Raw genomic sequence first — 12,590 nt, 5'->3', positions numbered from 1 at the left:
GACGCTTAACCGCTGTGCCACCCAGGCGCCCCTATTTATTATTTTTTAAAAGACTTTAGTTTATTTGACAGAGAGAGAGAGACAGAGAACACGCAGATAGAGCAGCAGAAGGAAAGGGAGAAGCAGGCTCCCTGCGGAGCAGAGAGTTGGATGTGGGGCTTGATCCCAGGACCCTGGGATCATGACATGAGCCGAAGGCAGACCCTTACCTGACTGAGCCACCCAGACCCCCCAGAAATTATTTATTTTTAAAAATAAAATAATGATATGCATACTGTTTTACAAATTGCTTTTTGCCACTTACTAAATTTTAGATGTTTTGCTATGGCAGTACCACAGATTTATCTAATTATTTTTAATAATTCGTATTATTCTTTTTCTTTTTTTTTTTCAAGATTTTATTTAGGGATGCCTGGGTGGCTCAGTTGTTTTATTTATTTGTCAGAGAGAGAGTGAGAGAGAGAGCATAAGTGGTGGGGGGAGGCGGCAGGCAGAGGGAGAAGAAGAAGCAGGTTCCCCGCTGAGCAAGGAGCCTGACAAGGGCTCGATTCCAGGTCCCCAGGATCACAACCCAAGCCCAAGGCAGATGCTTAACCAACTAAGCCACCTAAGCACCCCCCAAATAAACTTTATTTATTTATTTTTAAAAGATTTTATTTATTTATTTGACAGAGAGAGAAACAGCCAGTGAGAGAGGGAACACAAACGGGGAGTGGGAGAGGAAGAAGCAGGCTCCCAGCAGAGGAGCCCGATTTGGGACTCAATCCCAGCACTCTGGGATCACGCCCTGAGCCGAAGGCAGACGCTTAATGACTGAGCCACCCAGGCGCCCCCCAAATAAACTTTCTTTACCCAGATTTCGGTCAGCCTAATAGTATGAGTTGGGGAACTATGTAAATTAGAGAATTAAGGCTTGATATAGTTGACTTTCCTGTTGTAATATGATCTGTTTTTGCCAGGGGGAAAAAACACTTTTTTGGACTTGTTTTTTGAGGGGGGGGATGTGGGGTGACAGAGATACTCTTCTATTTTCTCCATGACAGAGATACCTATGAGTATGAACTCACCTTGCGAACTGACCTGTACACAAACAAACACACTCAGTGGTTTTATTTTCGTGTTCAGAACACTAGAAAAGATGCCACCTACCGCTTCACCATTGTCAACTTGCTAAAACCCAAGAGCCTTTATACCACAGGGATGAAGCCACTCATGTACTCCCAGTTGGATGCCAACACCCACAACATTGGCTGGAGGAGAGAAGGAAATGAAATCAGGTACTACAAGAACAACATGCGTGATGGGCAGCAGCCCTTTTACTGTCTTACGTGGACCATTCAGTTTCCACATGACCAGGACACTTGCTTCTTCGCACACTTCTACCCGTACACGTACACGGACTTGCAGTGCTACCTGCTGTCAGTGGCGAACAGCCCCGTCCAGTCTCAGTTCTGCAAACTCCGAACTTTGTGCAGGAGCCTAGCAGGAAATACCGTCTACCTGCTCACCATCACCAACCCGTCCCGGACCCCGCAAGAGGCGGCAGCAAAGAAAGCTGTGGTCTTGAGCGCCCGAGTCCACCCTGGAGAAAGTAATGGCTCATGGATCATGAAGGGCTTTTTGGACTTCATCCTTAGCAGCTCCCCAGATGCCCATCTCCTCAGAGATATCTTTGTCTTCAAAGTGGTTCCCATGTTAAATCCAGATGGAGTGATTGTGGGGAATTACCGGTGTTCACTGGCGGGAAGGGACTTGAACAGGCATTATAAAACCATTCTGAAGGAGTCTTTCCCTTGCATCTGGTACACCAGGAATATGATCAAAAGGTGAGTCCCTTTATCTGCTGATCTCCCTCCGGATGCTGTGAGCACCGTCTGATGGTGTGAGGGCCCTTCTCATGTAGGACTCAGGTGCGGCTTCGGAGACCGTCTTTACTGCTCTGTTTGCAGTCATATGGGTGTGTTCAGTTTCAAACTTTTAAGTCCTGTTTTATCTTTTTATTTGTTTGTTTACTTGAGAGAGAGAGTGAGCACAAGCAGGGGGAGAGGCAGAGGGAGAAGCAGGTTCCCCACTGAGCAGGGAGCCCGAAGTGGGGCTTGATCCCAGGACCCTGGGATCATGACCTGAGTCGAAGGCAGATGCTTAACCAACTGAGCCACCCAGGCACCCCAAGACCTGTTTTATCTTTGGTTTGAAACTGAACTTGCAACATTTCAGCTAAAGGCATTTCACTTAGAAGTGAAACAATGGAATGGAGAGTTCAGAAGTCAGAGAAGTTTATAGGCCTTTGGCATGATGCCTGTGTAGTAATAATAGCAGTACCTAACAATTAGGCAGTGTTTGTGTAGAGTCAAGTGCTTTACACAAGGGACCTATGTAGTCTTCACATTAACCATCTGATGCTGGCACAGTCAGTATCCCCAGTATGTAAATGGTGAGGAAATTAAGGTCCCAAAAGGTCAAGCAACTTGCCCAAGGTCATAGAGCTAAAAAGTGACAAGAGTAGATATTTGAACACAGGCTCTCAGGTTCCAGAGTCTGAGTTCTTTATTACCTCTTATATTGCCTCTTGTAAAGAGAGAATAGTAAATAAATCAGTTAATATTTTCCAAGCTTCCGTGAAAGCAGTTGAAGGCTATGGTGTCATGGCACCCACCTTACCAGAAATGGAATCACAGCACGGAAGAATATATGGACGGACACGCCTCATCATATCTGCGTGAGAGGGTGGGAGTTGTGTGGGGCTGGTGGGCAAAATGGCTAAGAGCACGTGTTTGGGAGTCAGACAGGCCTGGCTTTGAGACCTGGTGTTACCATGGGCTGACTCTGTGACCTTGGAAGTGATTGTACCTCTCTGCGCTTCAGTTTTTCTGCCTGTAGAGTGGGGCTAAGCTCGCCTGCCTTGGGTGGTTAGCTGCGAGGATTAAATGAGAGGATCCATGTCATCTGTTTAGCACGGTGCCCTGCATGTTGTAAGTGTGTGGCATTACTGTCCTCTTCTTCCTATCATCATCATCATGGAGAAGGTGACCGTGTTTGCAAGACTAAGTAGGTGCCTGGGTGAGGAGGAGATAGAGGAACTGAACCTTACAGAAACGGGCCCTGGAAAGTCAGGGACCCAGGCTTTCCTTCTTGTTTTCATCCGGACTCTTATAGCGTCTCTACTTCTGTCCCTTTTTCCCCAGGGCTGCCCCAGGGTGGGGTTTCTTTCAATAGATTTCCTCCACTTCCTTGTCAGCTCACACAAGGCCTATCCACCACCCCTCTCCACATCGGTGCATTTTCCTCTCAAGTCCCTCTGACTGGCAGGGGTGAGGAGTGCTGGTAGCATGTTTACAGCAGTGGCTGACAATGGGGATAGGGTCTTCTGAAGGGGTTGACATTTTCTTTAGAGGGATGGTAGCAACAGACATACTTACAGAAGAGACTGTAAAAGATCCTTGATTATTGTTATGCATTTGGATGGCCACTGAGTCCTTTGTTTGCCCCCCTCAATAGGCTTCTGGAAGAAAGGGAGGTTCTCTTGTATTGTGATTTCCATGGCCACAGCCGCAAAAATAATATCTTCTTGTATGGCTGTAATAGCAACGATCGCACGTACTGGCTTCACGAGCGTGTGTTTCCTTTAATGTTAAGCAAAAACGCACCAGATAAGGTAAGCACATACGGTAATTTTCCATCCACTAAGGAAGAAAAGGACTCAGTGCATCCTATACGCCACTTTGCATCTCTTTTCATTGTCTAAGATAAATCCCAGCAACCTGGACCTCAAGAATTTACTCTGGTTTTGTTTTTGTTTTGTTTTTACAATATAATAACAGTTGTATACATTATTCAGTGCTCATCGCAATAAGTATACCCTTAATCCCCTTTATCTATTTCATAGATCCTTTCACCCACCTCCCCTCTGGTAACCACCAGTTTGTTCTCTGTACTTAATACTCTGCTTTTCTGTCTCTTTTCTCTTTGACTGTTTTGTTTCTTAAATTCCATATATGAGTGAGATCATATGGTACTTGTCTTTCTCTATTTCACATAGCATTATACCTTCTAGATCCTCCCATGTTGTTGCAAATGATAAGATAGCATTCGTTTTTATGGCTGAGTCATATTCCATTGTAGATATAGACCACAGCTTTATCCATTCATCTAATAATGGACACTTGGGTTGCTTCCACATCTTGGCTATTATAAGTAGTGCTGCAATTAACATATGGGTGCATTTATCTTTTTGAATTAGTGTTTTTGTTTTCTTTGGGTAAATACCCAGTAGTAGAGTTACTGGATCATATGGTGATTCTATTTTTAATTTTTTGTGGAACCTCCATATTGCTTTCCACAGTGGCTGCACCAGTTTGCATTCCTACCAACACTGCATGAGGTTTCCTTTTTCTCTACATCCTCGCCAAAAGAGACATCCTTTCTTGTCTTTGAGTCTAGCCATTCTGATGGGTGTAAGGTGATACCTCATTGTGGTTTTGATTTGTATTTCCCTGATGATGAGTGATGTTAAGGATCTTTTTATGTGTCTGTTGGCCACATAAAATTTTCTGCTTTGGAAAGGGACTTCGAGAAGTTAGAAAGGTGTGACTTTAAGAATCACTCTGTGTAGAGGGCACCTGGGACACTTTACTGACTGAGCCACCCAGGAGCCCCAGGGATCTCTTTCTTTAAATAAAATGACATCCAAATATGTGTCTTGTAAAAAAATAATAATAAAAAATAAATGTTTTAAATGATATCCAAAACCCAGTATCTAAACCAATTAAAAGCAGAACTACCCTAATTGAAGACAGAGGGCTTGGAACCTTGCCCATTCTGCCTCCTTCAGTCCTTGTGGGAGGCTCCTCAGTAGAACCCCTGGATCCCAAGGTGCATGGCTTAAAAACCACTAGGTGGTGAGATACCTACCAACTGTAAAGCACTTTCAGCAGGATAAGATAGGTTGGGATGGGTGCCAAGTATATGTTACAAAGCCCAGGTAAGGAAAGAGGGTTAGGGTGGTCATAAAAGACAATGGAGGATACTGAACTCCAAGCCGAGAACATTATGTAAGAGGGAGTGAGAATTCCAGGCAGAGATTACAGGGGTGAGGCATACCCGAATCCTAGATAGAGGATAAACCCAACTGGATCCAAAGGCTCAAGTTGGGGAGGGGTAGAAATAAACCTTAGAAAAGTCAGCTAGTGTCTTGAATGCCAAAGTAAGCCAGCATTCCCAAACAGGAGTTCAAGGCACCCTAGTCCTGCAAAATGTCCCGGGGAAAGGTGGGGAAGGGAAAAAAAGGTCACGGGCAGTAAGAAATAGAATCTACTCTCTCCCCTTTGGAGACTCACAGTCTGCGATAACATACTAAATGCTCTGAGAGGTCCTGCACAGGAAGTCTGTGTAATTTGGTTAGTCCTTCCTCCTCCTGACCAACATGACCACAGAACTCATTTTCTCCTCTGTAATACCTGTTAACATCCCGTAGAAGTACTATTTTATGGGACATACTTTAGGAAATAATATATAGACCCCCAGGAAACCATCCTTATATCGTATTAATGAATGTTAGGCATCATATGTTTGCCAGTTTATGTTTAACGGAGGGCTTGGGTTTCTCTTTAGTTCTCTTTTCATAGTTGTAACTTTAAGGTGCAAAAGTGCAAGGAAGGAACAGGCCGAGTTGTGATGTGGCGCATGGGGATCCTCAACAGCTACACCATGGAGTCAACCTTTGGAGGGTCCACCCTGGGTAAGCTCTCTTCTGTATGTCATAGGTCAGCACGACAAGGGGAAGCCAAGCAAAGCACTGAGGGCATGAAATCCCTTTGAATGCTGGAGAGATGATTGACCTAGAGGGTTTTCCCAACTGCGCCTTCTGCTAAATCTGACCAACCTACATAGGAGGCCGTAAAGTAGTGTAAAACTTGACGGGACGGTATAGCGTAGTGGCTGCTCGGGACCTGGAATCAGGCAGATCTGGGTTTGACTTTCAGCCCCATTTACAAGTGGTGTGATCCTGGCTGAGTTACTTAATTCTGTGAACCTCTAATTTTTAACTGGTAATAACAGTAGTACCCGCCTTGTAGGTCCTACCTAATGAGATATTGCATGTAAAGCCCTTGGCATAGCACCTACCACAGAGTAAAACTTCAGCAACTGTGGCCATCACAATTGCAGACCTATTCATTGTCAAAGATTCTTCTGAACCAAACCAGAGCTAGAGGGAGAAAGACTGTCCAGAAGCACAATATTCTAGAATCAGAGGTGGTGTTGTTAAGGAGATATTCATAAATTAGATTGCATTTGCTCATTAGGATTCAATAAGAAATGTTTATGGATTTTTTTTCAGGCAATAAAAGAGATACTCACTTTACCACTGAGGATCTAAAGTCCCTAGGTTACCATGTTTGTGACACCCTTCTGGATTTCTGTGATCCTGACCGAACCAAGGTAAAAATGGGCTTTCAAGAAATGTGGTGATGCTACTGTGATCAGTTTCACATGGGTTCAAGGTCAGCCCAGTGAGATTATAGGTGATCTTTATTTTCCTCCTAATATCATTCTGAAGTTTTTATTATCGATAGAAGTAAGAAAGCCCCAGGCTGCACACTGTCCGTAAGTGGTAAGACCTCATAACTCCCCAAGAAGGTGGAAGCCTTCATGCCGACTATCTGTCAGCACACCTCTCCCTCACTTTGCTTTTCAGAAAAGCAAGAGTCCTTTCTCTTCTCCAAAACAAACCCTGCCCTTTGCGTACCTGCCAGCCCCCCACTCCATGGCCTCCCTAGGGTCATGCCTCATTTGTTCCCTCCTCCTTTTTCTGTGTCCTCCAGTTTTTTCATCTTACTTCTTCCTCTCAGCGTGTCCTCTCAACACGTGTTCTCTGCTGTCCCTGTCCTGACTCATACACGGGTTTCCTTTGGTTTTGTTTCTTTAGAAGAGAGTCAGGAAGGTATTTCTATTTCCCTTCATCGCTCAGCTTCTTAAAAGGGAGTCTGCGCTCCTGGGCTCGATCTAACTCCTCTCTCGTGCCCCCTCTCAGATGGCCCTGGGGACACTGATACAGACGGCTCTGGATGCAGCTGTTTAATAAAACATATTTAAAGGAGAATTCGAGCACAACACGGCCTGTTAAATCTCATCTGCTGTAGCCCAAAATCTGAACAACCCCATTCTAATATTTCCTCCCTTGCTGTTCAAAAAAAATAAAATAAATCAGACCTTTGCATTATTTAAAAAGTTTACTATTGCCTGGAGCCAGGGAAGAGTGCCTAAAGCAGTGTTCACTTGATGTTCTTTCTTAGAAACAGTTCCTACAGCTCATGTAATTTGTATGATAACATGTCCTTACTAGCAGAGGTGACAGCCCACCCATCTTCATGTCCCCAGCAATAAATAAAGTGCCTTTCAGCATATACCTAGTAAATATTTTATAAATAAATAAATGAATAATCAAAAATGTTCTTTTTTTCACTTCCACAGTTCATGCAGTGTTTAGCAGAGCTTAAAGAGCTCTTACAAGAGGAGATCCATAAGAAATTCAATGAACTCGGACAAGATATGGATTTAGAAGGAAGTTGGAGTGACATCTCTTTGTCTGACATTGAATCCAGGTAACAAACTTCATTTAAAAAAAAAAACCAGAGAAGTTCTGTATTTTTAAATTGTTTTTGTTTGCACTATTGTTTCATTGGTTTTGAGCCTCAGGTGCAAAATACTGATTAAAGCATGGCACACTTAAATATATTTCATTTCTTCAGCAACGATGTATTGAGTACCTGTTCTTTGACAGCCTCATTTCTAAGTTAGGGAGATGGGCAGGCAGTATGTGTAGGGCCTTTAGGCAATTAATTGTAAACCCTTTGTCTTTTCCTCCATGGGAGGTGGAGAGCCTTTGGAAGGTTTTAAGTAGAGAAGTGTCATGTTCTGACTTGGGTTTTAGTTCAGTAGGAATATCCTGGCTACTATGTGGAAAAGAGATCATGAAGAGGAAAGGCGTAAGCAGCAAGATTCATTAGGAGGGTCTTGCAACGATACAGGTAAATACAGATGGTGGTCTAGACCTGAGTAGTGTAGTGGTTGCGGGTGTATGAATTGGTTGGATTCTAGATATATTTTGAAGTCTCAAACATTAGGATTTTCTTATGGATTGGATATGGAGCATAAGAGAAAGAGAATGAGCCCATAATTGGTTAGATGGAGTTACCTTTTACGGAGATGGGGAAGATAAAGGGGGTGGAGAAGTTTAGGGGCACAGTGAAGATCCGGAGGCTAGTGTTAGGTACGTTCAGTCTGAGATGTCTTTTAGACATCTAAATGGAGATGTTGGATGGGCAGTTGAATATATGAATCTGGAGTTCAGTGGAGAGGTCAAATAGGATCATCATTGTATAGATGATATTTAAACTTGAGACTAGGGGTCCTGGGGTGTCTCAGTTGGTTAAGCATCTGACTCTTGGTTTTGGCTCAGGTCATGATCTCAGGGTTATGAGATCAAGCCCCACATTGGGCTCCCTGCTCAGTGCGGAATCTGCTTGAGATTCTCTCCCTCTCCCTCTGGCCTTCCCCCCCGCCGCTTGTGTGCACACACTCTCTCTCAAATAAATAAATAAAACATTTTTTAAAAATAAATACAAAGATAAATAAACCTTAAGACTAGATGAGATCCCAAGGGAGTAAGTGCAGCTAGAGCAAAGAGGAGGTCCAAGTCTAAGCTGGATACCACAGGTCTAAGAGGTCACAGAGATAAGTAGGAGCCAGGAAGTGAGGTAAAAAGTCCAGGACCCCACAATGGCCTCCAGGTTATAGGATCTAGCCCCCTGATACGTTATAACCTCCACCCTCACCCTCTCACACACTGCTATAGCTACACTGGCCTCCTCACTCTTCTTCAGATTTGCCACGCCCTCTTCTACCTCAGGGCCTTTGCACTAGCAGTCCCAGCTGCCTAGAATGCTCTTTCCCCAGACATCTACATGGCTCATTCCTCAGACCTCCTTCAGGTCTTTGTTTAAATGTCAACTTTTTCAATATGGCCTACCCCTGTTACTCTAATACTGCCACTTGCTTCCCAGCCTTTGCCTTCCTGCCATTCATTCCCTATCCCCCTGAGGTGCTCTACTTTTTCCCAAAGCCTCTGTCCTTCGATGTCATTTACATCTTTATTGTGTTTATTATGTATTGTCTGTCTCCCCCTATGAGGATACGGGTTCCACAAGGTCAGAGATCTTTATTTTGTTCATCTCTGTATCTCATGCACCTAGAACAGTACCCAGTCTATAGGAAGAGCTCAATACATACTTGTTGAATTAATGTAGGATCTCAGCCCCACCCTCGTAATCTCCACAAGTATTTTAGGAAGCCCCCAGGTGGGGGGTGTCTCACAGGTGTGCAAGAACACCTTCTACTCCAGCTTACTGGCCAAGGTGCCCCAAGCCTGCCCCTGGCTGGTCTCAGTCAGGTTTCTGGGCTGGACATGGCAGTCCTCGGCCAGAGGTGGTGCTGTAGACTGCAGTGGACAGGCGAAGGGGCTGGCTCTCCCTCCTACTCTACGCGGCACATCGACATCTGGGCCCTGAAGCAGTTCTGCTGGCTGAGTCTCCCAAGTGTCTTCTTGGGAACCTTAAATCAGAGCGTCAGGCTAGGCAGTGTGCCCATTCACCAAGTTGCCTCCTCCACTCTCCCAGAAGTCTCTGCCTCGCCCTCCGGGATCACTGCACGAACCACGCTTCACTCTCAGCCTCAACAACAAAATGCCCCTGCACGTCAACCCATTAGGCTAGAGCCCTGGGGAGTCAACTCAGAAACAGGGAGACTGCATCCTAGCTGGCTCAGCAGGGGCGCTCTGATACATTCAGTGAAGAATTATTGAAACCAGTTTGCCGGCGTCTGCATCAGGAAGCCAGCTATCACAAGCCTCCGCGGGGCTCCACCTGTCCATTCTCACCATGACGCAGAAAAGCAGACTGAATGTCCAAGCCCAGTTTGAGTGTGCCCTGGGTGTGCACCTACATGATCTTCAGCATTTCCTGGGGCACACTGCATCGACTGCTTTTATCCTGTTTATTAAAGTCTTCTGTTATCTCCGAAAGGGACTTCAGAGACTATTATCCAGTGGCCTCAAAGGCTGCTCTTCAGACTAGAAAAGCCTTTCAAGAACAGGGAATTGGGAATTAGATCAGAGAAAAGAAGGCTTTCTTCCCGCTGTCTTACGGTGGGGTTCCTCATTGTGCACCGAAGGGAAGGAGGGGGAGCATGAACAGGATGAAAGGCGTGAGCAAAAGAATGGTTTGAAATGCCATCTTTTCCCAGGAGATCTGAGTTTTGTGCCTAAGACATTTTTTTATACATGGAGGCCATGTGGCAGAGCACAGCTCCAGTTCCAGCGAGCCACCCCCCAGGAAAGGGGCAAACATAATGTGACGCTTGAACAATGGATGTGACAAAGGCAGCAAGGGTGGATTTTCTGAGCCCTCGTTCATCCTTGCCCCTGCAGGCAGGGGGCTGACAATTTGTGGGGGAAGACTTTCAATCAGGCTGGACACGCATCCACAACTTTTGAAGCAGGAATTGGGATAATGAAAGTAATACTCCTGGTCCTCGACCTACAGATTCCTTGTTATCAAATATGTTTCTGTATATATTCAACACAGTTTTAGAGAGTACCTGGTAGGATCCTTGCTGTCTGAACTGATACTGGCCAGACAGGAATGAATGAAACAAATCCTGCTTTCAAACAAATCACAGTCCCCTGGTATTGTCCATGGCACACTAAGAATCTTCCAGCCTCTCACGGTCACTGCCAAGGGCAGCTTTGCCCAACTGGCCAGTATTTACTTTGCCACATGGATTGCAAACTCCTTGGGGTCAGGGGCTCTGCCACTCATCTCTGTGCTTGATGCACTGGCTGGCATGCAGTACATGTTCAGAATGAATGAATGAACGTGCTTGTCAAGAATTCTTAGTCATTGAAATGCAGGCATTGGGGGCAAGTAGCAGACAGGATATCCTAATCCCATGCTGCTGGTCTGGTCAATGTTCCTAGACAGTAATAATGGTATTTCATTTTCCTCTTTCCTTCTGGAAACAGCACCAGTGGTTCTGACAGTTCCCTCTCAGATGGTCTCCCTGTTCACCTACTGAACATAGCGCATGAGGTAAGATGGTAGAGACTCTCACCCCCAGGAAGTAGCAGCCATAAGGAAAGTATGACCTTCCTGGATCATTTGGTGGAATGTTCCAGCTAAAATCTGTAGAAAAGGGGCTCCTGGGTAGCTCAGTTGGTTAAGCATCTGCCTTCAGCTTAGGTCATGATCTCAGTGTCTTGGGATCAAGCCCCGAATTGGGCTCCCTGTTCTATGGGAGCCTGCTTCTCCCTCTACCTGCCGCGCCCCCTGCTTGTGCTCTCTCTCGTTCTCTGTCAAAATAAAAAAATAAAATATTTTTTAAAAATAAAATAAAATTTGTAGAAAATATAGCAATGGTATCCTAACTGGTTACCCTGCCCTGGAGTCTTTCATTTTATCCTTTATAACTTTCCTTTTAAAAACTAGGGGAAAATGTAAGGGAAAAAATGTGAGGACTCCATGTTTATTACAAAGTTTACTAAAATGAAAAAAGAAGTTTAACTAAAAGTGAAAGCCATCTTAAGAGGTAGAGGTTGTTAAAAGTGACCCATACTTATTTATTTATTTAAGATACTATTTTGGGGGGGCGCCTGGGTAGTGCAGTCGTTAAGCGTCTGCCTTCGGCTCAGGGCATGATCCCGGCGTTCCGGGATTGAGCCCCACATCGGGCTCCTCTGCTGGGAGCCTGCTTCTTCCTCTCCCACTCCCCCTTCTTGTGTTCCCTCTCTCACTGGCTGTCTCACTGTCAAATAAATAAATAAAATCTTTTTAAAAAAATAAGGTACTATTTTTATACTTATATCTCTGTACCCCAACATGGGGCTCGAAATCACGACCCCAAGATCAAGAATTGCATGCTTCACCGACTGAGCCAGCCAGGCAGTCTGACCCATACGTTCTTAAAAAGTGTTTCTTTATTCACGTTGTTGTAGATAGTTTTTTATACTTTCATATATTAAGGGTTTTTTTTTTTTTGCCCTATCTTGTTCACAGACTTTTTCTTATATAGATGACATAAATCTTTAGAAACAACAAAATATTTGTTGTGGTTCCTTAGGCACATGATTTCCTGGTTGCGTGAAGAAATACGTCCATCATAAGTTGAGCTTAAGGCTGTGTCAGGTGCAGCTCAGCCCAATCAGACTGGACCCTATAAGTTTTTCAGCTGGATTTACGACGACATCAGTATAAGCTTCAGCACACCATAGGTCCCTGGATAATTAGTCCCGAGATTCACTTGCTTAATTATTAAAGCCACCTTGTGGTAATAGCCTAACTGAATCTTTTAAATTTTTAAAAAAAGTTTTTTCTTTTTTTTTTTTTCAGATAGAGGGTGAATGGAGGCGGGGGGTTGAGGGGGAGGAGGGAGAGCCAGAGGGAGCGGAAGAGAGAGAGAATCTTAAGCAGTTAAGCTTAACCGACTGAACCACCTGGGCACCCCAGCCAAACTGATCTTTTTTTTTTTTTTTTTAAGAT

At 44.6% G+C, this 12,590-nt stretch overlaps 1 protein-coding gene across 7 annotated transcripts in view; it reads left to right on the top strand.

Moving 5' to 3' along the window:
* The window catches only part of AGBL2 (ATP/GTP binding protein like 2), a 34,771-nt gene that overhangs the window by 15,253 nt on the left and 6,928 nt on the right, over nucleotides 1-12,590 (top strand). For 6 of the 7 annotated variants that reach the window (XM_019802204.2, XM_019802203.2, XM_019802205.2 and 3 more), the window contains 6 exons: nucleotides 1,044-1,826; nucleotides 3,499-3,655; nucleotides 5,611-5,737; nucleotides 6,338-6,438; nucleotides 7,471-7,601; nucleotides 11,078-11,144. In XM_019802204.2, the coding sequence (XP_019657763.1) occupies nucleotides 1,044-1,826; nucleotides 3,499-3,655; nucleotides 5,611-5,737; nucleotides 6,338-6,438; nucleotides 7,471-7,601; nucleotides 11,078-11,144 (1,366 nt within the window). The remainder of the gene's footprint in view (nucleotides 1-1,043; nucleotides 1,827-3,498; nucleotides 3,656-5,610; nucleotides 5,738-6,337; nucleotides 6,439-7,470; nucleotides 7,602-11,077; nucleotides 11,145-12,590) is intronic. The other variant, XM_019802206.2, reaches the window with a different exon arrangement.

The sequence above is a fragment of the Ailuropoda melanoleuca genome, chromosome 16 (genome assembly GCF_002007445.2).
Source record: "Ailuropoda melanoleuca isolate Jingjing chromosome 16, ASM200744v2, whole genome shotgun sequence".
In the NCBI taxonomy this organism is placed as follows: domain Eukaryota; kingdom Metazoa; phylum Chordata; class Mammalia; order Carnivora; family Ursidae; genus Ailuropoda; species Ailuropoda melanoleuca.
This window is presented reverse-complemented; position numbering and strand designations above follow the sequence as displayed.